Below are 21,136 nucleotides of genomic sequence, written 5' to 3' on the forward strand. Positions count from 1 at the left end.
ACGTTGAGAACTACCTAGGTACCTCGGTCTAACATCAACAGCAGTATCTTTCATAATCTGCCTTCCAAGTTCCACAGTATCGTCACATCACAAGTTCTATCACAGTACAGGTAAGACGAGGATCAACGTTCGATTGCGAGAGGGTTTATTATGATAGTGATTCATTCTATTCTCAAGGCTAATCAACGAAGAGAGTGCTTTTCTCTTCAAAACTATACAATAATATTGATATTTCTTTATTCCAAGTATTGGGAATAGTGGCCATTCATTAAAGCTGACTTCGTTCATAAACAACGGGCTCATCCACCTCTAGCACCTCTCTCATATTCTCCCATAGCTTAACAGACTCAAAGACACTCTCACTGGACCCTTCGCTTCCCACGAACCAACTAATGCCGGTGCAATCTTTTGAATCGGCGTAAACCATGGTCGATAAAGCGAAGCGGTCGTTGGCGAATACCTCGAGAACATCTCCATCACAGAAGATGCGCAAATGTAGTTTCTCCAGCTCCTCTGAACCGTTTCTGTCGGAGTAGAATAGAGTGAATGGGCCTGATGCTGGGGCCTTTTCTATATCGGTCTCGTTGTTTGACTTGCTCTTGTCGATTGTGATTGTCTCGCTTCCAGGAGAGAAACAGATGGCCGTTCCTTGTGTAAGGTCTTTGTTGTGTCGAATCCAGAATCCTGCGCTCTTATCGTTTGGTGACACCTTTATCGTGGCTTCCACCTCCCAACATCCGGAGTGTGAGTTGGTGAGACCTCCTAGACCAAAAGTGCTGTCAATGGAATTCCAGTATGCTGGCTTTTCCCGTCGGAGACCTTCCAAGTTCGGTAGTGGTCGGATACCCAGTGTCTGAATCGTACTTGACCCTCTTCCGTTATTGGTGGCCTTGATGAATCCAAGGTCTTGAAGTGGTGATGTAAGCGATCTTGTGACGTTGTCGACAGAGTACAAGAATAACTCTCGAGGAAGAGAAAAGTATCCTGTCCATCCCTTGTTCTCGCGGCGTGATAGCGTTAAATCGTCCTCCTTCAACCATCCCCAGACGATTCTGTTCTTGGTAATTGGATGCTCATATGAATTCGGGGCATAGAGACATCCATGGTCGAGAATACCGTCAAACTCTGGCTTGAGTCTGGGTCCTTCCTTTGTCTGCTCCAAAGATCCAGCCATCCACAATGACCAATGCTCAGCACCCTCCTTCGCTCCGGGCTTCAATCCACCTTCTGTTCCCATGAGCATGAACGGACACTCTTCGGAATCGTTGTGAAGGGTCATAAAGTTGACGCATTCCCAATTAACACCAAAGTCGCCGCCCCATTTACCAGAGGGGCTATATCCGGTGGGGAGGTCGACTAAAGGACCGAGGTAGGTCCACTGCGTCAAGTCGGTCGGCGAGATAGCATATAAAAACACTGTAGGTCCACCGTCGACGATACCTCCTGATACGAAGCCGTACATGCTTACCTCACCGCGCATCTCGTCCATAGCGGGCCATTCTGCCAAGAAAGGGTCTCGGAAACCTGTGACAGTAACACCTTCAGGTTCGCCGTCCAATATGGGGTTCTGCTCGCTTTTTTGCCACGTCTTTCCCCCGTCGTTTGATGTGGCTACTGAGAGACCAGCGCAGTTGCGGGTATATGGTAGAGTCCAGTGAATGGGAAGATGTGTGATGGAGGAGTAGATAACTGTGAGCTGGCCTTCCTCGCCTTGAAGACCTGTTGGGTGAAGGCAGCCTGTAAAGATACCTTCCTTGTCGTATGATTCTGAGGGTTCCAAAATGGGGTTTTGTGTGTTTTGCTTCCATGTTAAACCGTCTCTGCTTGTGAGATGGCCCCAAGTGATGTCACCCCAATCGCAGGATTTGGGGTTCCCTAGCGGCAAAGTTAGCGGGTGATGAGAAATGAGATGATTTGAACTTACATTGATATGACAAGTGATATGTACCAGTGGAAGCATCATAGCCGGGTGCACAAGGGTCGTTGATCCAGCCTCTTGGTGCTTTAAGATGATATGTGGGTGAAGGGTGCCATCTTGGGCGAGGAGTTGTGTTTTTCACCGTCATGGTCACTGTCTGTGCTGAGATTGTTCGTCGTTCTGATATTCGGTTTGAATCGATTGTTACTGAGGCGGGGTGATGGAAATCTAGAGGAATCGAACGGATATAAAACATCAAAGAAACTCACAGTTGGAAAGAACGGCCGAGAACGGGTTTTGCCTAATAAGTATTTAATTCAGCCGACCCGACCTCTCTAGACCCCTCCAAGATCGTCTGGCGATACCGATGTCGTCGGACCGACATAAACCAAGATGCAACGCCAATCACCAGACAGAGAAGGGTTCCAAGTGGTGGATCCCTTCACCGTAATGTGCAACTGAAGATCGTCTCTTCGCCTCTTTTCCGTTTGTCTTTTCCGGACTCACGCTAATGACGCCCCCAAACAATCTCGACCGTCCGAGATCAGAACTCTAAGGTTCCCTGTCCCAGTAGCCCCCGCATTATCTGTGTCCACAGTAGGGGAGATAACCGATTATTACCCCTTGGAATAAGAGACCAATAGGTGAGGATAGACTACGCAGTTATGTGTCAGCTGGGTCACTGCAGATGCAGATGCAGGGAGATGATAGCACTATCATCTTACCCGGACGTGTAATAATTCACCCTTTGGAGACTGCATGCATGAATGGGAAGCTGCAGACTATTCACACACGTGATGCCGGGTTCCGTCTGTATAATGACAATTCCATATTGATACCAGTACAAGGACATTCCCGTGATAACACAACACATATCTACCTGTTTCCATCAACTTCAACTGCTCCAGTGCTATGACCAAATTGATCCACGCGCGCCTTTGCGAATTTCCGTGCACTTACTCTGTGCTCAAACAAAACATCCAATTCTCCAAAGGTCCTGTCTTTAGGTTCTGGCAATCGGAAATACGCCCACACCATGATAAGAAAGCAAAAAGCTGCCCAAAAGAGACCTGTTTTTGCACCCCAGTTCCATGCATGGATACCAAGCATCCTTGGCATGAGCGTATTATTGACCAGGCCCGCCATATTATTAAAATTACGCGCGAGCACAATAGTCTTGGCCTTGAGTCGTGTCGAGGGAATCTCTGCGACGATAGTGTAACAGACTGGTCCAACAGCCAGATCGTATATGAAGGTGTAGAAAATTAGTAGACTGCCGACAGCCCATGACGGACCAGAGCTCTTTTGTGGTGCAAAGCCAAGACCACCGACGACAAGAAGGATGACGAACAGGCAGCTTGTGCCTGCGATATAAAGGGCGCGACGTCCGTATTTGGACATGAGAAACCACGACAGAATGACTCCGATGGCTCCAACAGAGTATTGTACAATGTTGAGGGTGAACGCGTTGCTTGATGATAACCCGGCTCGTTCATAAAATTGGACGGAATAGCCCATCAAGACACTGCCGCACATAGCTTGAGCAACATACGTGATAGAGGCAATTTCGGTACGCCGCAAGTCAGCCCTCATGAAGCAATGCCAATAGTTAGTGCCTGCAGACGTGGCCTTTTCAAGCTCATTTGTCTCGTGAATCATCGAGACTTGCGCGTCGGCATCGAACTTAATATCTGACTGAGGACTGACAAGCTTGAGGATAGCTTGCTTAGCATCGTCGTGACGACCCATTCGCACCAGCCACCAGGGCGATTCTGGCGCAAAGACTGTACCTAGGATAATAAACGGGGGCCAAATCCATTGCAAGGCAAACGGAACGCGGTAAGACCATTCGTTATCAAGATTCAGAAGTCCACGTAAGACTCCAGCCGATATCAATTGCCCGATGACCCAGCAGAGGTTCACATAAGCTGTGAGATAGGGTCGTAGAACGACCGGGGCAATATCAGACGCGTATGCAAGTGTCAAAGTTTGAAACACGCCCCACGGGATACCCATGAGAATTTGACCTGCGAGGATCATTTCAATATTCTTGGCAAAGAACACGATGAAAGTAAAAGCGATCATGATGATTTGGGCCAGAATCATTGTCTTTTTGTATCCAATGGCATCAGATACCCAGCCATTGAGATACAGGCCAAATATCTGGCCACACATGCCGCCGACTTGGATGTACGTCTGCCAGTCAGCCGAAATCACCATTCCACCATCGGGATTTGGTTGATTGCCATATTTGTTGCGGAATCTGCATGTTCATTAGACCTGCACGCCATTTCAAACCGGGACGGGAACGTACGATTCGTAGCCGTAGAAAGAACCAATCAGAGCCATGTCATAACCTTCCATAATAATAGCCATGGAAAAGACTAGCGAGAAGAAGATGGCTTTGGGGTACAGCCGCAGCGCATCTCGGAGCGTGAGTTCATGCTCTAGCGCCGTGGCGGCGCTGGCTTCAGCGTGGTGTGACTGTCCCTTCATCTCGTCGCTGGCCTTCTGTTTGACTGTTGTGTGTGGCTTTTCCGACGCCATGGCTGTAGCGTTGGAGGGCGAGACGGAGTCTAGCGACGCGCTTCCTCCGTCACGATCCATGCCCGAGATTAAGGTTTGGGAGGCAAGGGAAATTTCAACGGCCAGCAGGGCTAAAAGAGAGGAACTATGCCTGATTAAACTTTCGTGGGATAAAATGCAACGTTCAAGAGGGCTGTCCGTCTTCTCTGAGCTTGTAAACTCCTGATGTGAAGCCTATGGATGGGTTTGACGCGACGACTAAATCAGGTCATCTCCGGAGTGAAGCTAAAAAAGGAGAGTATCCGTCATTCCCCAAGTCTTGCCAAGCAATTCGTCGGTCCGGGGGGGAAAGTTTGATATCAACGGTTACACTTTCGGGTAACCAACAGCCGACATCTGGGGAGAAGATTTTATGATTCTGGGGACCGAGACTCGATGCGACACGATAAGGCCAAGAAAATCTGGGGTTAAGAAGAAGGAGAAGATCTGGGGCTGAGGGGCGAAAAATGGGTTGAACGAGGGGGCGTTCCGTCGGTCCGACTTGATGATATGTCGGTCCGACGACAAAACTCTACTGTCACAAACCGAGGTGGAGAAGACGAGAACGAATTCCATTATGTATCGGTACTGGATGTTCACAGTGCTATGTGCAGTGTTAATAACTACCCGTATATCGGCCATGAGATACAGGTAGTACAGCTGTTCTGTATGAAACTCCAAGCTCTGTAACATTTGACTCTTGTTATCTCGTCAGAGGAACTGGTTGCACCTGGGAAGGAAAGCGAAATGGCGTAACCAAGGGGATGGTGATGTGTGCTAAACAAACTCTGGAGTTATCCGATATACGAATCCATGACCCACAGTGCAGCCATACGGCCTCATCCAAGATGGACATGAGGGATGAAGGAGATGGGCGAATCACACCAGGAAACCCTGATCTTCGGACAGATTCACGCATCTTGGTCTCATAGGAAGCAATACTTTCATCGACGTCATATCTGTCGTCAAAAGTACCTCGGACCTCAAGAATTTGGCAAACAGATTCCTTGGTAGATGTTGCATCGTCTACGCCGACAAAGCAGAAGACGGCGATTGAATCCGTCGATGACTGCCCCGATGGAAGATCAACAACAAGCTTCACCACGAACACAGCTCCGAACAGGGTATCAGTATATGGACGCAAACCATGAGTCCAAAGATGGGGATCTACCTCAGGTTTGGTGGAGATGGCACTGATATTACTGGGGCAGCTCACAGAGACAAATACACCAAACTTTGGGGCATTTGTTGTTATTGGGGACTTCTCCATCAGGAGCTGTTGATCTCGGGGGCCAGCAATATATAAGCTCGATACAGATATACCAATGACGCTGTTGATGGGGGTAGGACGATGAGGAAAGGGGAACCTAGCGTAGCGTCGGGACAGGGGGAGCTTTTGCAAAACGATTCCGACATGTTGCTTGGTGTCATGACAGGCAACATCGAGCACAGCCAAGAAGCGATTGCCCTTTGAATCGAAGCTCCGATAGGCTGTTGTCGGCCAAAGGGTTCTCGTATACGCAATATTCAGAAGCTTTAGACTTATCGATAGTCCAGAATTGCTTGTAGCGTATGACAAAGAATCGTTGGCCCATGGTGGTTTGTAGTATGAACCGGAGTTTTCAAAGGTCTTGGGTGACGGCGATAGCATGCTTGGCCAGTTATCAGGAACATAATCTTTATTCCATTCCCAACAGAATATTGACTGGTCATTGGAGACACGGATGATTTCTTCTTGGAGTCGGATAAATGCCTTGCTACCTTCCCCGTACAGTAAGGGCATGTTAATGTCGAAGATACCGAGCATGCAGTATGCTATATCCTCTACTCTTGTTGTTTCGCGGTGCGAGACCCAAGACATACGCTCGCTGACGCTGACATAATGGATATTGTCTCCTGTGCGATCTTTCTTGATCTTTGTGATTTCAAATATCTTGTCGGATAGAGATTCACGTGTTCCAAAGACAGACCAGTCTTTTGCAAAAAAGATAAGTGACTTGGGTGCCAGAAGCTCTTGCAGCGTCCATCCCCGGGTGAACCAACGTGAGGTAGAGAATGATGGCAGATCGCCTGGGTTTACGTCGGCAAGGTAAGCATAACAAATTGCAGAGTTCTTGTACCAGCTGAACATGGAGTTGATTGCCTCGCTGAGTTCCGCAGAGCTTCTTTTGTCGATACAGTTCGTATCGCACCAGAGATAATCGTAACCATCGACGCGGGCTTGATGACAAGACTTTTGTATCTTGTCGAAACCAAATTTAGCTCTGACATCGGACAAGTTATCTTGCCAATCGACGAATGAGACTTCCTCGTCGCCCCAAGTGTGAGACAGAATCGCATAGGTCGGGATCTGACTCTGGAACTCCTCGAGCTTTAGAGTTTTGGTGTTGAGAAGCCTCATTGTCGTTTATATGCGGGGTAGGGATGCAAAATTGATCAGCTACTGAATCATGGTTGCCATGTAGCTGGAAGGATAATCTCTCTTTCTCAGGTAGCACTCGGACTTGGAGTGAGTGGGATGAATAGCTGCACGGTGAGTATGAAGATGGAGTCGATGAAAATGTCTGTACATGGTCACAGCTAGGCTGAAAGCAGTTTGTTTGGCATGGAGTGTGAATATTTGAAGTCCCACAGGTTGAAACTACGGCGCGCCCTCCCACTGACGTGATGGGGCTGTTTTAGTGGACTTGATGATCCACTGACCTATAATTAATGACTATCCGCCTCTCATTCCATTCCAATTCTCATCATCCATATTGTATCTGTCACCTACAACAACTACAAACAATCCAAAGGTTTATCAACCGCCTCACCAGAGCCTATATTTTACCATGTCTTTGATGGCCCAAGACCCCGGTGAGCTCTCACTGAGCAAGCTTCTCTCAACTCTCACCACAACCTTGCAACCAACCATCTACGTCTTTACCACTTTCACGGACCTGTCGAAACTACCACCATTGTCCGAGACTCAGATGCTGTTCAAAGAATCTGAGGGCGTGACTGCAATTGTCAGCAAGGAATATGCAGAGTCTCACAACATCGAGTATTTCTTCCCTTGCAAGATGATCAGTCTCAACGTCACATCCAGCTTGGAAGCTGTGGGCTTCATGGCTGTCATTGCCACAAAACTGGCAGCCAAGGGAATCGGCTGTAACCCTGTCAGCGGGTTCTATCATGATCACATATTTATTCCTCTTGGTCGTGAGGACGAGTCTGTGGAAGTTCTTTCGCAGATAGCGGCAGATAACAGGGGGGAGACGGACAAGGTATAAACGAAAGAATTGCGATAGACTTGAAGGGAATATGAGATACACGGTATATGGAAGTGGCAATGCGAGGCGATGTAGTTGTCTTATCATATAGTAATTCAACTGCATTGAGTCTCGAGACACAAATTCTGTGCAGGTTTAACCAACTGTTCCCCATTTCGATGTTGGTGGATTTCTCTCCCAGAATAATAAGGACCACAATCTGGCCCAAGCCAAGCATAAAACAGCATCTGTGTAGAATTACTGTAGGATTTAATAGAATCACTAGCTACTCGTTACCAAAGTATCTCATTTGCGGCTGACTGTCAATTTTCCAACGCCTGAGATTACAATGTCAGCAACCAACGTTTCACAAGCCTGTCGTTGTTTCTAGCGAGATCCTTCCTAGCCTAATTGAACGAAGGATTATCGGACAAACCCCATGCCGAGTTGTAAATGAGGCGAAGCATCTCCTTCTCTGAGAGGAATTACGAACTTCTTCTAACAAAGACAAAGGAAACATAATAACGCACATCATGGCCGAAACATCCAAACCACAGAAAGAACTGTTCTTTCGCTCATGTAATGAATCATCCCCCACAACAGTTGTACTGATCCATGGCCTCTTTTCTTGCAACCTTGAATGGGAGCACGTCGTACCATTCCTCAGCGATTATCATCTTATAATCCCCGATCTTCCACAGCACTCAAAGTCGAAAGCATCCGGTCCCTGGTCTCTTGAACTGGGAGCAGACTCTGTCGCGCATCTTATCCGAACGTATGCCCACAATGGCCGAGCGCATGTCGTCGGTCTTTCGCTGGGAGGCTTCACAACAATGGAGATAGTCCGTCGACATTCAGATCTCGTCATGTCAGCATTCACCACCGGAGCTGCACCTTTCATGCCCTGGCAGAGTTGGATAGCTGAGCGACCCAGTCTTCTGCACTATGGACTCAAGTTTGTTATGTTTTCCGGCTTTTACACGTTTAGCGTCTGGAAGGCGGGTATGAAAGACCACGCGCAGTTGAAGAATGAGATTGCTGGCAATAACGATTGGAACTTGGTCAAAGACGCTTACGAGGGTCTTTCGAAGTGGGGACAAGAGGCTGTAAATGATGTCGCTTCAAAAGATAAACGAATATTGGCCATTGCGGGAGACCAAGGCGACAATATTGAAGGGACAAAAGAGATGACAGGAGTCTTCCGTTCAAAAGGGCGTGATGATGGAAGCAAGACCACGGCCTGTCTCATAAAAGGAGCCATACATGGCTGGAATCTTCAGTTTCCAGAGCTATTCGCTGATGGGATCAAGGCTTGGGTCCAAGAAAAGCCTTTGCCTGAACAGTTCATCAATCTCCTGTGAGGGCACGTTGGTGAGACCCATATCACTGCGAGCCATAGTTAACACACTGCTAGCTTGTTCGCGTTTATCATTATGTCTATTCTATACAATCCTTGTATTATTCTAATATGAAAACTATAATTTCCCGTCCCTCTGTAGTTCCATAAACTCCTCTGCGCCCACTCACCAGCCGTTGGCGCTGTTGAAAAAGGCAAAGACAGGAAGGGCTGGGTTTTGCGCGTCCATCATTTGTTGATCATCCATCATGGACCAGTCCAAAGGCATCCCCGGATTTTGCATCATGTCAGCTGTGATATTGTCACCAAACTGCAGATTATCAATGTAGCTTCCCTGATCATTCCCGTTCAAATGCTGCGTTGCTATTGGGGTATTATGACTTGTCCGGAATAGTCCAGCCTGCAACAATTCTACCTTCAACTTGGGTACGAAGATAGGAACATCGAAAGGAAGATCAAGCTTCTGAAGTTCTTGTTCGCGAATTTCCCAAGACTTGAGCAGAAGCCTAGCTAACTGAAGATGCGGCTTATGAGCAACATCCCACAACTCCTCATGATAACGATAGAAATTGTCAAACAGTTGCCACGTACGCTCGGCGAAAGGGCCGATTGGCGAGCGCTCCATGAGTTGGCCAGCCAAAAACACAAGGGAATCAAGATGGAAATGCGTTTTGAAGGCCCAAAGAAAGTTTCCCTGGCTGGCCATCTCGTACATCTTGATAGCACCCTCGTTGTGAGCGAGCCAGATACGGAAGAAGTTGTCTTTGGGGTTCTGAAGCTCAGTGGCCCATTCCGGGGTCTCCGAAACTGGTGTAGACATTACTCGGCCTTCCTCCATGATGTGAGGGCGAAGAAACAGTGCCAGAGAATGAATCGGCCCTCCAGAACGATCACAGTACTTCTTCTCAACTTCGCTTAGCCTGTTATCAAACTCGTCTACTAGGCCTCGTAATTCCTGTACCGAAGCCTGGTAGGTTTCGTCCTCTGGACTGCCTGGTTCAGTACCCAGGCCTCCAAAAAGCAATTGTTCAAATTCGCACATGTGATGGTCCGAAATGAAGCTAATGACTTCGTAAATAACCATAACGAATGCCATTTCCGTAGGACCTTCTTGTGACTGTATCACTTTCGAGTCGGGGGAGAAATCAATATCGTTGACGTTTTGGGGCTTCTTGGTATCAGCCCCATGGAGGAGCGATGTTGGCCTCATCCCGGATGTTGCCGCATACATCGAGTCAAGAGCTACAATCTGCCACCATACACGACGACGGATTTCGGTTTCGAAAGGGCTTAGTCCGAGATTTTCGCCATCACGATGGACGCCCATTTTATGGGCGATCCTGATGACTGCACCACTTAGAACCCAGACCGCATCGTGATTGCTGCGTCCTTGCAAGGATATCTTCAGAAGTAGTAGTTAGTGGCAAAATCCCCATTGTGTTCTTCGTTCCAGTGGCCATCATACCAAGTAAAGTAGCAATGCTTGCAGTACAGGCATATCATAATTCCTGAGATAATTGACTTTGTTGAGTGCTGTTTTCAGACCATCAGTGAATCGCCGAATGGCTTCATGTTTATGAAGATTCAGAGTAGACTTGGCTTCCTCTTTCGAAAGACTGACGACGGAAACGAGGCAGATGGAGAAGAGTAACGCTCTGGACTTATGTGGCATCTCCACAGGGTTCGTCATTGCACTTATGATGAGCTGTTCTGTGCTAGGGCCGTGTACCATCTTGCTCAGAGGATTGACTCTGTTGAGAAAGATTTGCCACAATCGAAGGATCTGGAATGGCAGTGGAAGATGATCCCCGAGCTTTGAAGATGTAGCCGTAGCCAAAAGCAAGTCATCGTCTTCGTGTGTAACGGGTGATGCTCGTGAAGGGCATGTTTCGTCGTCTGAGGTCTCCTGGTCGAGGATATGGCGCATCTCCTCTAGCTGTTGGCCTCTAGTGTTAGTATCAGCTTTCCAATCACAGCGATAAGATACTGACGTTATCGTGGATGGTTCCCCAGAGCTTACTATCCAAAAACTTGTAGCCACCATTTTTGACCACGAGTCTCCCAGGGCCGGATGAAACGGGGATTGAGAACCCATTTGATGCGGCTGGAGACGCCGTGGGAGAGAAATCTAGGGAATCATTCGTATTTGCAGATGTAGGTTCAGCGGGAGAGCCCTGAAGTGTGTACTGCTCCAACAAGGCTTCGACCTTTTTTATTCTTTCTTGTAGCAGGACATTTGGCGTTCTTCTTTTGCGTACTGGGGTCGGTTTTGACGGTGTGCATATCAAGTTAGCCTGTACATGTCAGTCCAAAGAACGATTCTATGTTTGGGCGCCTGGCCAGACCTTGATGCAGTTGGAACAAGGAAATATACGGTTGCATTTAATCTTGCGTTGTTGGCAGTAAGTACATGCCAAGACTCGCTGACGTTTCTGCACGGAACCATCGGAGTCGTTTGGCACGTCTTGGGATTGTTGACCGTTAAGGTATGGAGCGCTCATGATGGGCAAATCGTTACAGATGGTGAATTATTTAATACATAACGAGTCAAGAGGAATTTTTGTTTCTATCAGAGATGGGATTTCGTGACATTACGTTGACCCGATATGTTTTACTCGGTCTCTCGGGCTCTTGCACAACTCCGGCTGGGTCACTGACACGGACGCGTAGACAGTTATAAGCCAATCAAACACAACAAACTCTATCGATATGAACAACGACAAAAACCCCAATTTGTTGTCCATTATTAGAATCAAAGCTTTGTCCAGTAAATGAATGTCACATGCAAACACGAAGACAGGCAAGGGACACGTTGGGTACAAAATACCCACTGCCGGCCGAAACTACCGAATACAGTAGAGTTGCGGTAAGCATAATGTTTCGAAATGGGTAATTGTCTCGCCGAGTATTGCCGAATTGGGGTATCATTTTCATAACTTGGTTATCACCAAAAAGTACAGCATCTCATAGCATGGCTTATCACCCACGCCATGCCGTCATCAAGATACACATTCACACATATAAAGAGACAAGATGTTCACTATGAATTGCCACACTCTGATCTGTCAAGTTGTTGATTCTTGGAAGAACAAAAACTCATCAAATACCTCCTCATAATGTCCTCTCATCTTGGACTTGCCGTCATTGGCACAAATTGGATCACAAACTCGTTCATACAATCATGCCACGAGAGCAAATTGTTCCAACTGAGAGCAGTATACTCAAGAAAGCTCGATACCGCCAAGATCTTTATCGCCGACACTCCTTCCATTGAAGATGCTTCGTCCGTAGCAGCATACGACAACCTAGACAACATGCTCAACAGCCAGGGCATCGACGTTGTCTACATCGCATCACCAAACTCGCTACACTACGAACAAGGAATCAAAGCTTTGAATACTGGGAAGCACGTCATCATGGAAAAGCCTTTTGCTTCCAACATGCATGAGCTTGAGGAACTCTACGAACTGGCTGATTCCAAGGGCCTATTCATCCTGGAGGCTTATCGTCATATTCAAGAGCCCAACTTCAAGACTTTGCAGAAATTGTTCGATGATGAGAAGACGAGAGACGAAAGGTTTGGCAAGATTTATGGCGCCAGTCTTTCCATGGCAGTCTACTCTCCACTGTTTGGCGACATGACTGAGACAAATGTTCCCAACGTGGCCTCGCCCAAATTCAGCGGCGGTTGCTTGATGGACATGGGCGTCTATCCCGTCACTTTTGCCATTCGCCTCTTTGGTGTACCTGCCTCTCAGACATATTTCCCTGTCATGCTTGAAACAGGCGTCGACGGCGGGGGCCTGATCGTTTTCGAATACACACCCGAGACGTCGAAGCATAAGCAAAGGTTTACTCTGCAAGCTCGAACAAGCAAGCTGTATGACTCGCATGCACCAACCGAGATCTATTGTGAGAAGGGGACTATCAGAATAGAGGGTGGTCAAGCTTCAAATGTAACAGACATTTGCACCATGAAGTTTATTCCCCGAGGATCTAAAGATGGAGAGGAAGTGGGGAACAAGCGTCCTGAATATACTAACATGTTGAACCTGACGTGGGAGGCCAAGGAACTTGGTCGAATCATCAACGAGGTTGACAGGGCAGCTGAAGGTGATCTGAGGGCGCTCAGCAAAAACGTTCTCACTGTTGTGGAGGACATGCGGAAGAAAAATGGTATTGTATTTGACTGCGAACGCTAGCTTTTGGCTTTATGTTTTTGGAAATGGTCAAAGTTGGTGATTTGGTAGTAATAAATAATTATTGATTGCATGTATGAGAATCGCAAGACATCACACCGTGATATTCCGGTGCATTTTTCAGGCACCTATTGCTGGCATCTCACCGTCCAACATCATGTCCCCATCAACAAGGGATATACTAAAGATATCTACACCCTCAGCAAACCCACCAAAGCCAGTAAAGTCAAACATATCTCCAGAAAGCGCCCAGTCTTCCTGGCTTGTAGTCTGAGCTGCTGGCGTTGGACTTCCAGGTCTTGTAGGGGTTGACAGTGATGTGTAGTCGACGCTCTGCCACAGAGCTTTAACATGTCCAGCCGGCCGCTCCACGTTCGAATTACATGGTGAGAGTTCCTGGCCACGAGTCTCGCATTGATGGTGGAATCGCTCTAACCTTTTGACCTATAGATAACTTGTTAGACTTCAATGGGTTTCTGGAAGGGTTTCGGGGCCAAGATCAACTTACCATCAATGCTGCGTGTGGCCAATAACGCGATAAATCCAGCAGAGACTCGATCGAAGCACGGTAATGCTCCTTACTCTCAGTTCTAACATTTTCTCTTTCGTCGTTCATAGATAGGGCATGGATCGTCCCAGCGACCATGATGCAATACCCATACATCGATGTCAAAACCAAAACATTCTGAGTCTTCATCTCCATAAGTTTCGTGATACTCTTGGCATGTGTCCTGCATTTTTCCCATGCGGCTTTCATAAAAACAGAAGGTGCTTTTTGTTTGCCCGACTGTAGGTGCTGTTGGATCAAAAAGGGGTGATAGAGTAGGCATTGCGACAGGTGAAACATGGCCTTGGCAAAGATGAATGACCCCGCGAGGTGCTGATCGAGGCTTCCGTCAATGGTGCATCGTTTCTTGAGGCTGTCCATGGTGTCTTCATCCATGGCAAAGTAATGCTCAGCTTGAAGAAGGGTAGATGATAAAGTGGCGTAGGGAGACGTAGAAGACCAGGCAACTTGTGGAGTATTTGTGTCATGCAGCACATAGTGAGAAACACGGCCTAGGATCGACACCATGACTACGATGAGCCCCAGCGGGCAACATCCATCTACCGCTTCTTGATCCACGCAATCTCGGGTCAATTCTTCAAGCGTTGGCGTATGCTCTTCTATGCCCTCTCTAAAAGCCTTTTCGGAGCATGGAAGAGATAGTTTACACTCTTCGTCCCTGATTGAGCAAAATCGGCCACGAGAAAGACTGATCAATTTGTCGACGAGGAACAATGACCAAAAGGTCCGCCTGAGCTCTTCACGTTCAAAGACGGGTTTCGAGGCGTCAGGCTCCAGATTTAGCTTGTTGTTCTGTGCAAGGCGAACGGCAAAGCCAAGCTTCATATGAGCCTGAGTACAGTGGCCAGCTGTGCATGGAAGTTAATAACTTCACTTCCAAAAGGGAAGCAGTCAGACCCAGAGTAACTCACCTGGTACTTCGGTGCTCACGATTAAGATGATGGTCTGAATGACAGTCAAGATCTTTTCTGGAGAATCCGAACCACTCCAAGGGAGTTCTATGCATTCCCAAGCTTTGGCGGCATAGGCTGATGCATCATCGGCACAATTGAGCGGAGCGACTGGAAAAGTCGAGTAGCGCCTTGCTGCTGATAGGAAAGCCCATAGTAAATATGAAGGAAGTGAGTTGTCTGCTAAACGTTGGCGGAAGGTCGGTTCATGGAAGAGAGAGTAGGGTTGACTATGGCAGAAGCAAAAGTAAATGTCTGCTGCATAAATAAGTGCATGTAATTGGGGACGATCAGATGCATGTGATTGGATTGTTGAGGGTGTTTGAAGTATGGCTGTTGCTGGAGTATTGGCTTGATCGAGAGAGTGCCTGGTAGACGCCGCACTCTGGTTTTCAACAAGCGGTAGTAGTCTATATCCTGGTCAGTATACAGCTACACGTCTTATCGCATACAGACAGAGAATCCTACTTTTCGATTGTGCTTTGTAATGTCGAGATTTGGTTCTCGAGAATAGCGAACCTCTCCGTGATAGTGTGCTAACCGACAATCAATATTTACTACGTCGTCCACGATGTTGATTCTTACCATGCTAGCGCCAATCACCTCTTCATCGCCAGTTGATAACGCACTTGACGGTCTTTTTAAATTCCTTCTATCTTCAACGTATAGGCATTTCTGTGAAAGTCGTGCACAGAAACCGCAAGTCGGCTTTTCTCCAGTGCAGCGGACCTTTTTCCTTCTGCAGTTGAGGCAGGCTTGGGGGATTCTTTTCCGACGGTTCTCCGTGCCGTCTGAATCATATTGTGAGTCGGACATTGGACCAATACGCTTGTCTTTTCGTCTGCGGTTGGTAGAGAAATGGGGGAAGAGAGAAGAGGGTGGATATTGGCACGGCTACGACGGTTATATATAGCCGTAGATGAATGCGGGGGGATGGAAAACATCGTAACGATCAGCCAAGCTAGCCTAAATCAGGCCAAGATGGTTGATCAAGGTGCAAACAAGATTCCCTCTATAAGTATCGCTCATCCCGAATGCTTGCAGGTGCAATATCGTAAAGAAAACCCCATTCAGTTGTCATCATGTGTAATGTTACCGAAAACGATCCGAATACGTCTAGCCAAATAAATATGACAAGGCGGAGAACCAACAGAGCTAAAAGGGCATGTCTTTCATGTCGATCTCGAAAAGTACGATGCGATGTTACACGACAGTCACCTTGCAGCAATTGCAAATGGAATACGACGGAATGCGCGGTGATAGAGTCTCGCAAGTCTCCGTTAGTTTCACTCCAAGTTCTTCAATTTATTTCATTCTTGCTAACTTCGACAAAGAGTTAGGAAGAAAAGAAGAGTACATGAAAGACAGAAAATTAAAGATTCACAAGACGACACCTCGAAAAATGTAGAAAGATTAGACTTCAACAGTTCATCGCTGTTAAGTGAAAAGCATATCTTGAAGCAGACAGACGAAAACTTCATAGGTACATGAAACCTGTTTGGCCAACCCATGAACATCCATTAACTCTATGAAAGCTTTACAACGCTTGCGAGACTTCGTCAACAACACGGCTTCACCCATATATCAGCCTGCGAAATATGAGTTACCAGAAGGCTATTACGGCGAAGCGGGCATGACAGGCGATGCGATGGAATGGGGGTTCCTCGAGGATCCTCCTATGAGCACCAAAACAGCGACCAGCTTTGTTGATTCAGGTTTCCACGACGAACACTGGCATGTGTTAGAACAGGCTGCAATTGCAACACCAGCGTCTCCTTCGTTCGTATATGCCGACAAACACAAACTCGGCACATCCGTTCGTCCAACGAGGACAAAAGCTACTGTACCGGGTGACGACTTGCTTGACAACCTATTTGCGTTGCCCTTTGACCATTTAAGACATATTTAATAATAATAAACCACGGCATAATTGCGATACCTTCACAGTTGAGGTTGATATGATCCAATAGAATACATCAATATGATCAGATGATGAGATCAGTGGGGAGGCTCGGGCCTTTGTCCATATAGACCCCATCAATTCCATGCCGCACTTCCGAAGCCAGAAGGGTCCTTTTATATATTGAATAGCCATTGGTTCCTGTTAAAATCTGTTGGTTCTAAACATTTTGTCAATGCCGTACAATTTTAACTTCACGTCGAGCCAACAGCTTACTTTCACCGGATAAGCGGCACATCCGCATTCAATACTGCCTTAAACCCCTCGTTGTAACTTTGCAACGTCCACCATCTTCCCACTTCCATCATTCTGAACTTTCAGTCAATCTAGGACATGCAGCTATAGAATACGAATAATTCCTCTAGAAAGACGCAAGTTCCACGGCAACGACTTTAACTGTTCAGGTCGACACACGTTCTCTCGACACTTTCATCAAGGCCTCAGCCGCATACATTATTCCCATTTCTTCTTTACTACTCAACCTCGTTGCCTACCTCAACAAAGATGACGTCAAGCCTTATGAAATTCTTGGTCTTAATGTCTTTGCCAACATTTATATACTCTATGTCTATTTCCGAGGGTACTGAGCCGCTTCTGATGGCCGACGCAGCATTGTCCGAAGACATGGCGCAGTACCATCTTCAAGGTTTGGAGCCCGAAGACTCCGCACTTGAGACACGGAGGAAGTACAAAGTCAGTCAAATCCAGCTCTAATACATTCTGCGGTTTTAACACTTGAAAGATTTGCGAAAGGTTTCCGGCTGCTGGTGCATCATGCGATGCTGTTGGAGAAACCATCATGGTAAGAAACCCTCTGACGTTCATGCCAGCGTTCTAACGTTCTTTTCAAGGGTATATACGGTCAGTTCAGTAGGTAAATAATAGTTTAGTATGAAGATACTACTAATTGACATTTACGTGGTACAGCCAAGTATACTACGAAAACGAAAATGTCCGGTACATTTACTGGATACGCCGGTCCAAACAACGAACTCTTTTACCGATATCTTGTACGAAACCCTCACTGGTTCTTCTACCATCGAAATATGCACTGACGATTCAAGTCTCTTGATATAATGTGTGACACAACCGGCGAACGGGAAGCTATCGCTGGCGCAATCGAACATCACATCAAGAAACACGGCTCAAAGGTTTGCGGTACCGAATGTTTGCATCTGACCCCCCAAGATGGACCGTGGAATGGGTATCTTGCCATCGGGCCTGCGGAGTCTTTCGACCATGAAGCATACTGTGGACCAAAGCTCAGCTTTAAGCACTGTGATTAAGGCGACAAGTGCGACATTCCTTAATCTGTTTCAGGGACATCATTGACTATGGGGAACGGTGCTGTCGTTAGCCCAATCCAATGTCCGTCTGTTATATAAGCAAGATAGTCTCATTTGATGCACTACAGCAGGTACAACAGTTAGATAAACAAATATTGCTTTAGCAAATTGCAAAATTGACTGTATTGATGTTTCCCACCAAACCCGTACTCGTGATATCTGCTATTCGTTTCCGGGGGTCTCGAGATCATGATAGACCTTGGCCCGAATGTTTTTACCGTCAGCTTCTGGAAAGTCTAGAAAATTAACTGTGTTCAGTGTGATAAGGTTGTTTCAGCCCAAATTCTATACAGCCCGGCTATATACTCTAGACCTTGTAAAGACCTTACCAGCATTGTTGACCAGGACTGTTATAGCTAGCCCTAGTCAGAACCAATTCTTGAACGACATACCATCGGGTCCCCTGTAGTCTCTTTCAACTAATGCTACAGCTGTCTGAATTGGACCATCGCTCTCAACATCCAGCTGCACATAATAATGGTTGAGCCGTTTTACCACCATTGTGCAACGAGACAATCGCTTGTTGTGCGACACTCACACGGAGGCATTCAAGAACAAGGGTTGATGATGAGAGGCATGCTGCTATGATCTTGACAATTCGCGTTGGTTACCAGAATAGGCGATATTTTCGGATGCTACCGCGATGGTACAGAGGACAATTGAGGTAAAAGACAACGCATGTCGCCAGTGCTTTGACATTGGCTGACATTAAGCCTTGTCCCCTGTAGATCATTCAGCCTAGCGCCGGTTGGCGTTCTTTTGCATGGTCACAGGTGCCTGGAGTGGAAATTAGATGGTAGGATTCGGCCTTGCGTCGAAAATCCTTCAGTGCCGAGAAGCCGAGACAGGTGTTAGACTCTTCTGTGGCATCGCACAAATTAAACATCAAGGTCATGAACAAACAGAAGCTGGCCGTGATACGTATATTGAGGCTTTCCAAAAATTACAGACACCCGTACACCTTGGCTAGATAACTAAAACACCGAAAATCGTCTGTCCCGACATGGCTTCGTTTGTGAAACTACCGAGTGACGCTATTTAAAGCATCATGACACCGGCAATACCAGCGACAGCAACGACGACACCGGCTGCGATGGTGTTGAGGCCGGCAGCGTTACCCTCGTCCTTCTTCTTGCTGTCATCGTCCTTCTTGTCGTCGTCGGAACTGCTAGAAGCAGAGCCAGTCTCCTTTGCCCAGGAAAGCTCGCTGCAAAGAGCACCGTTGGTTTTTAGCTTGTCAAGCTCAGTCTTGACCTCAGGAACGTCGGAACAGGCCGCCATGAGCTCAGAAACGTCGCTGACTTGATCTTTGTACCACGAGCTGAGCTTGTCGACGTAGGAAGAGTACTCCTTAGCCATAGTGCCGGTGACGTGGGGAAACTCGCAGCTGTTGGTAAAGGTGGCGAGCTCAGTCTTGCTGGCGATGAAGCTGAGGAGTGATCCCTCGGGGGTGGGAATGTCGGTCAACTTGGGGAGGAAGTCTTGAGCGAGTGATGCACATTCTTTGGCATCGCGCTTTTCGACAGGGCTGGAAGCGGAGGCGAGAGTGGCCCCGATAGCGATGATAATGGCTGAGCGCATCGTGAAGGAGTTGTTCTGTGAAGAGAGTGTTGGAAAGTGATCAAGGTGAAGAGGTGAATACCGAGGACTGATGGGTGCCGAGGAGTGATGTTTTTATACTTGAATTGGGGAAGGGACTATCACAGGCTTGTCGGACCAAAAACGAGTCTTGTCCGCATTCTGTCGGTATAATTAAGGGGCAATGGCTAAGATGTCTTGAACATACGAGCACCGATCCCTCGAAAGGAAGGCTCAATTTGAAACCCCTGCACGGTAGTTTTCAGCTCATAAACGAGCTATGCCAATAAGTGCGTTAGGCTAGTTTCAATAAACCGCCACTCTCTTCTGGCGCTATGCGGCAAATAAGGCATTTTTGTCTGGGGTTTAGTTCGATTTTAATTATCCTCCGTGCCCGGGCGGGAGTAGACCAGTTAATTTCCACTTGTGCGCCGTGAGTTGACTTTTGTTGGCGGTATTTTCATTAAGTAAGACTACGCACGTTCATGGACGATGAGGACATGCATAGATGAAACGGAACAGGATCGACATTAAACAGCCTCCTTGAAACTCGATATAGACGAAATAAAATTGTCATGTTCAATCAGGAAGATGCCAGAGCGATACAGCAGCAAGTAGATAAGCAGGCTCTGTGGCTTTCAGGTCGAGTTCAGACCCTTAAGACACTAGCCAACACATAAAGTCTACCTAACCTTATTTAGGAAGCAGCTGAACTTGGAGGTTGTTGCAGCCTGCTGCAGGGGGGTTCTACAGCCGCACAATCGAGTAGGGCTGAGAATACGGCGGTGAAAGCAACCACGCTCTAGGTCCGGTGTCTTAAGGGATCGACTTGCTATGACTTTGTGGTCGTCAGTTTGTTTTCGCTCTCCGAACTGCCCCGGAGGATGTTTCTGTCTGTTTAAGGATGGAAGTACAATGGAAAAAAGCCCTTCCACCCACTCTACATGCACATACATCATGAAGCTGTCAAAAGGCCTACCAAGAGCTCTAATGAACCACCTTTTCTTGCTATAAAATTTCTTCCTGGATGCACATTACCCCAAGCGCTGGAAAATGTGGAGTCTCCACCAAAGATCTGGTCATTGCCCTCTTCTGAGATGAAGGATCTTGGGACTTACATCCATGAACCCAGTTGGTTCCTGAGTCTGTGGTCGATCAGTAGATACTGAACCGTGTCATGAAGGACACTGTTATTAATTATCTATAGATTAGCACTCTATGTGAGTGCCATGTAGTGGTTAGACTAAAGTCGCCGCAGTTTTGCATTGAAGTGTTGTTTCGCGATTGGCGAAGGCTAACGCCAGCTTGGTGTCCCCGAGACCCTCGATATAGTCACCTCTTAGCTGTTCAACCTGTACATACGACCATACCTACCAGAAAATACGGGATCCCGTCCGCTCTCCCATAGTCAAGCTGGTAAGGGGCGGATTAGTAGTTGGGTCGG

General features: G+C 47.2%; 9 protein-coding genes across 9 annotated transcripts; 5 read left to right on the forward strand and 4 right to left on the reverse strand.

The window, feature by feature from the left end:
- Nucleotides 1-268: 268 nt before the first annotated feature.
- Nucleotides 269-2,066, reverse strand: FPSE_08448 (uncharacterized protein; the record flags this gene model as incomplete). The annotated part of the gene is made up of 2 exons (XM_009261566.1): nucleotides 269-1,875; nucleotides 1,925-2,066. 2 exons carry the CDS (start codon nucleotides 2,064-2,066, stop codon nucleotides 269-271), a joined length of 1,749 nt encoding a protein of 582 aa, XP_009259841.1.
- A 5,248-nt stretch (nucleotides 2,067-7,314) lies between these two features.
- On the forward strand, nucleotides 7,315-7,755 carry FPSE_08447 (uncharacterized protein; the record flags this gene model as incomplete). The annotated part of the gene is made up of 1 exon (XM_009261565.1): nucleotides 7,315-7,755. One exon carries the CDS (start codon nucleotides 7,315-7,317, stop codon nucleotides 7,753-7,755), a length of 441 nt encoding a protein of 146 aa, XP_009259840.1.
- Nucleotides 7,756-8,267: 512 nt separating this feature from the next.
- FPSE_08446 (uncharacterized protein) lies at nucleotides 8,268-9,095 on the forward strand (the record flags this gene model as incomplete). The annotated part of the gene is made up of 1 exon (XM_009261564.1): nucleotides 8,268-9,095. One exon carries the CDS (start codon nucleotides 8,268-8,270, stop codon nucleotides 9,093-9,095), a length of 828 nt encoding a protein of 275 aa, XP_009259839.1.
- A 162-nt stretch (nucleotides 9,096-9,257) lies between these two features.
- On the reverse strand, nucleotides 9,258-11,592 carry FPSE_08445 (uncharacterized protein; the record flags this gene model as incomplete). Its single annotated transcript, XM_009261563.1, has 4 exons — nucleotides 9,258-10,493; nucleotides 10,557-11,027; nucleotides 11,083-11,385; nucleotides 11,437-11,592. The coding sequence occupies 4 exons, from the start codon at nucleotides 11,590-11,592 to the stop codon at nucleotides 9,258-9,260; spliced, it is 2,166 nt and encodes a 721-aa protein (XP_009259838.1).
- A 615-nt stretch (nucleotides 11,593-12,207) lies between these two features.
- FPSE_08444 (uncharacterized protein) lies at nucleotides 12,208-13,293 on the forward strand (the record flags this gene model as incomplete). The annotated part of the gene is made up of 1 exon (XM_009261562.1): nucleotides 12,208-13,293. The coding sequence occupies one exon, from the start codon at nucleotides 12,208-12,210 to the stop codon at nucleotides 13,291-13,293; it is 1,086 nt and encodes a 361-aa protein (XP_009259837.1).
- A 117-nt stretch (nucleotides 13,294-13,410) lies between these two features.
- Nucleotides 13,411-15,624, reverse strand: FPSE_08443 (uncharacterized protein; the record flags this gene model as incomplete). The annotated part of the gene is made up of 5 exons (XM_009261561.1): nucleotides 13,411-13,734; nucleotides 13,799-14,706; nucleotides 14,770-15,218; nucleotides 15,277-15,344; nucleotides 15,394-15,624. The coding sequence occupies 5 exons, from the start codon at nucleotides 15,622-15,624 to the stop codon at nucleotides 13,411-13,413; spliced, it is 1,980 nt and encodes a 659-aa protein (XP_009259836.1).
- Nucleotides 15,625-16,336: 712 nt separating this feature from the next.
- Nucleotides 16,337-16,717, forward strand: FPSE_08442 (uncharacterized protein; the record flags this gene model as incomplete). Its single annotated transcript, XM_009261560.1, has 1 exon — nucleotides 16,337-16,717. One exon carries the CDS (start codon nucleotides 16,337-16,339, stop codon nucleotides 16,715-16,717), a length of 381 nt encoding a protein of 126 aa, XP_009259835.1.
- Nucleotides 16,718-17,272: 555 nt separating this feature from the next.
- On the forward strand, nucleotides 17,273-18,054 carry FPSE_08441 (uncharacterized protein; the record flags this gene model as incomplete). The annotated part of the gene is made up of 4 exons (XM_009261559.1): nucleotides 17,273-17,461; nucleotides 17,522-17,570; nucleotides 17,696-17,778; nucleotides 17,833-18,054. 4 exons carry the CDS (start codon nucleotides 17,273-17,275, stop codon nucleotides 18,052-18,054), a joined length of 543 nt encoding a protein of 180 aa, XP_009259834.1.
- Nucleotides 18,055-19,152: 1,098 nt separating this feature from the next.
- Nucleotides 19,153-19,695, reverse strand: FPSE_08440 (uncharacterized protein; the record flags this gene model as incomplete). Its single annotated transcript, XM_009261558.1, has 1 exon — nucleotides 19,153-19,695. One exon carries the CDS (start codon nucleotides 19,693-19,695, stop codon nucleotides 19,153-19,155), a length of 543 nt encoding a protein of 180 aa, XP_009259833.1.
- Nucleotides 19,696-21,136: the final 1,441 nt, after the last annotated feature.

Source organism: Fusarium pseudograminearum, chromosome 2, assembly GCF_000303195.2.
Source record: "Fusarium pseudograminearum CS3096 chromosome 2, whole genome shotgun sequence".
Lineage (NCBI taxonomy): Eukaryota > Fungi > Ascomycota > Sordariomycetes > Hypocreales > Nectriaceae > Fusarium > Fusarium pseudograminearum.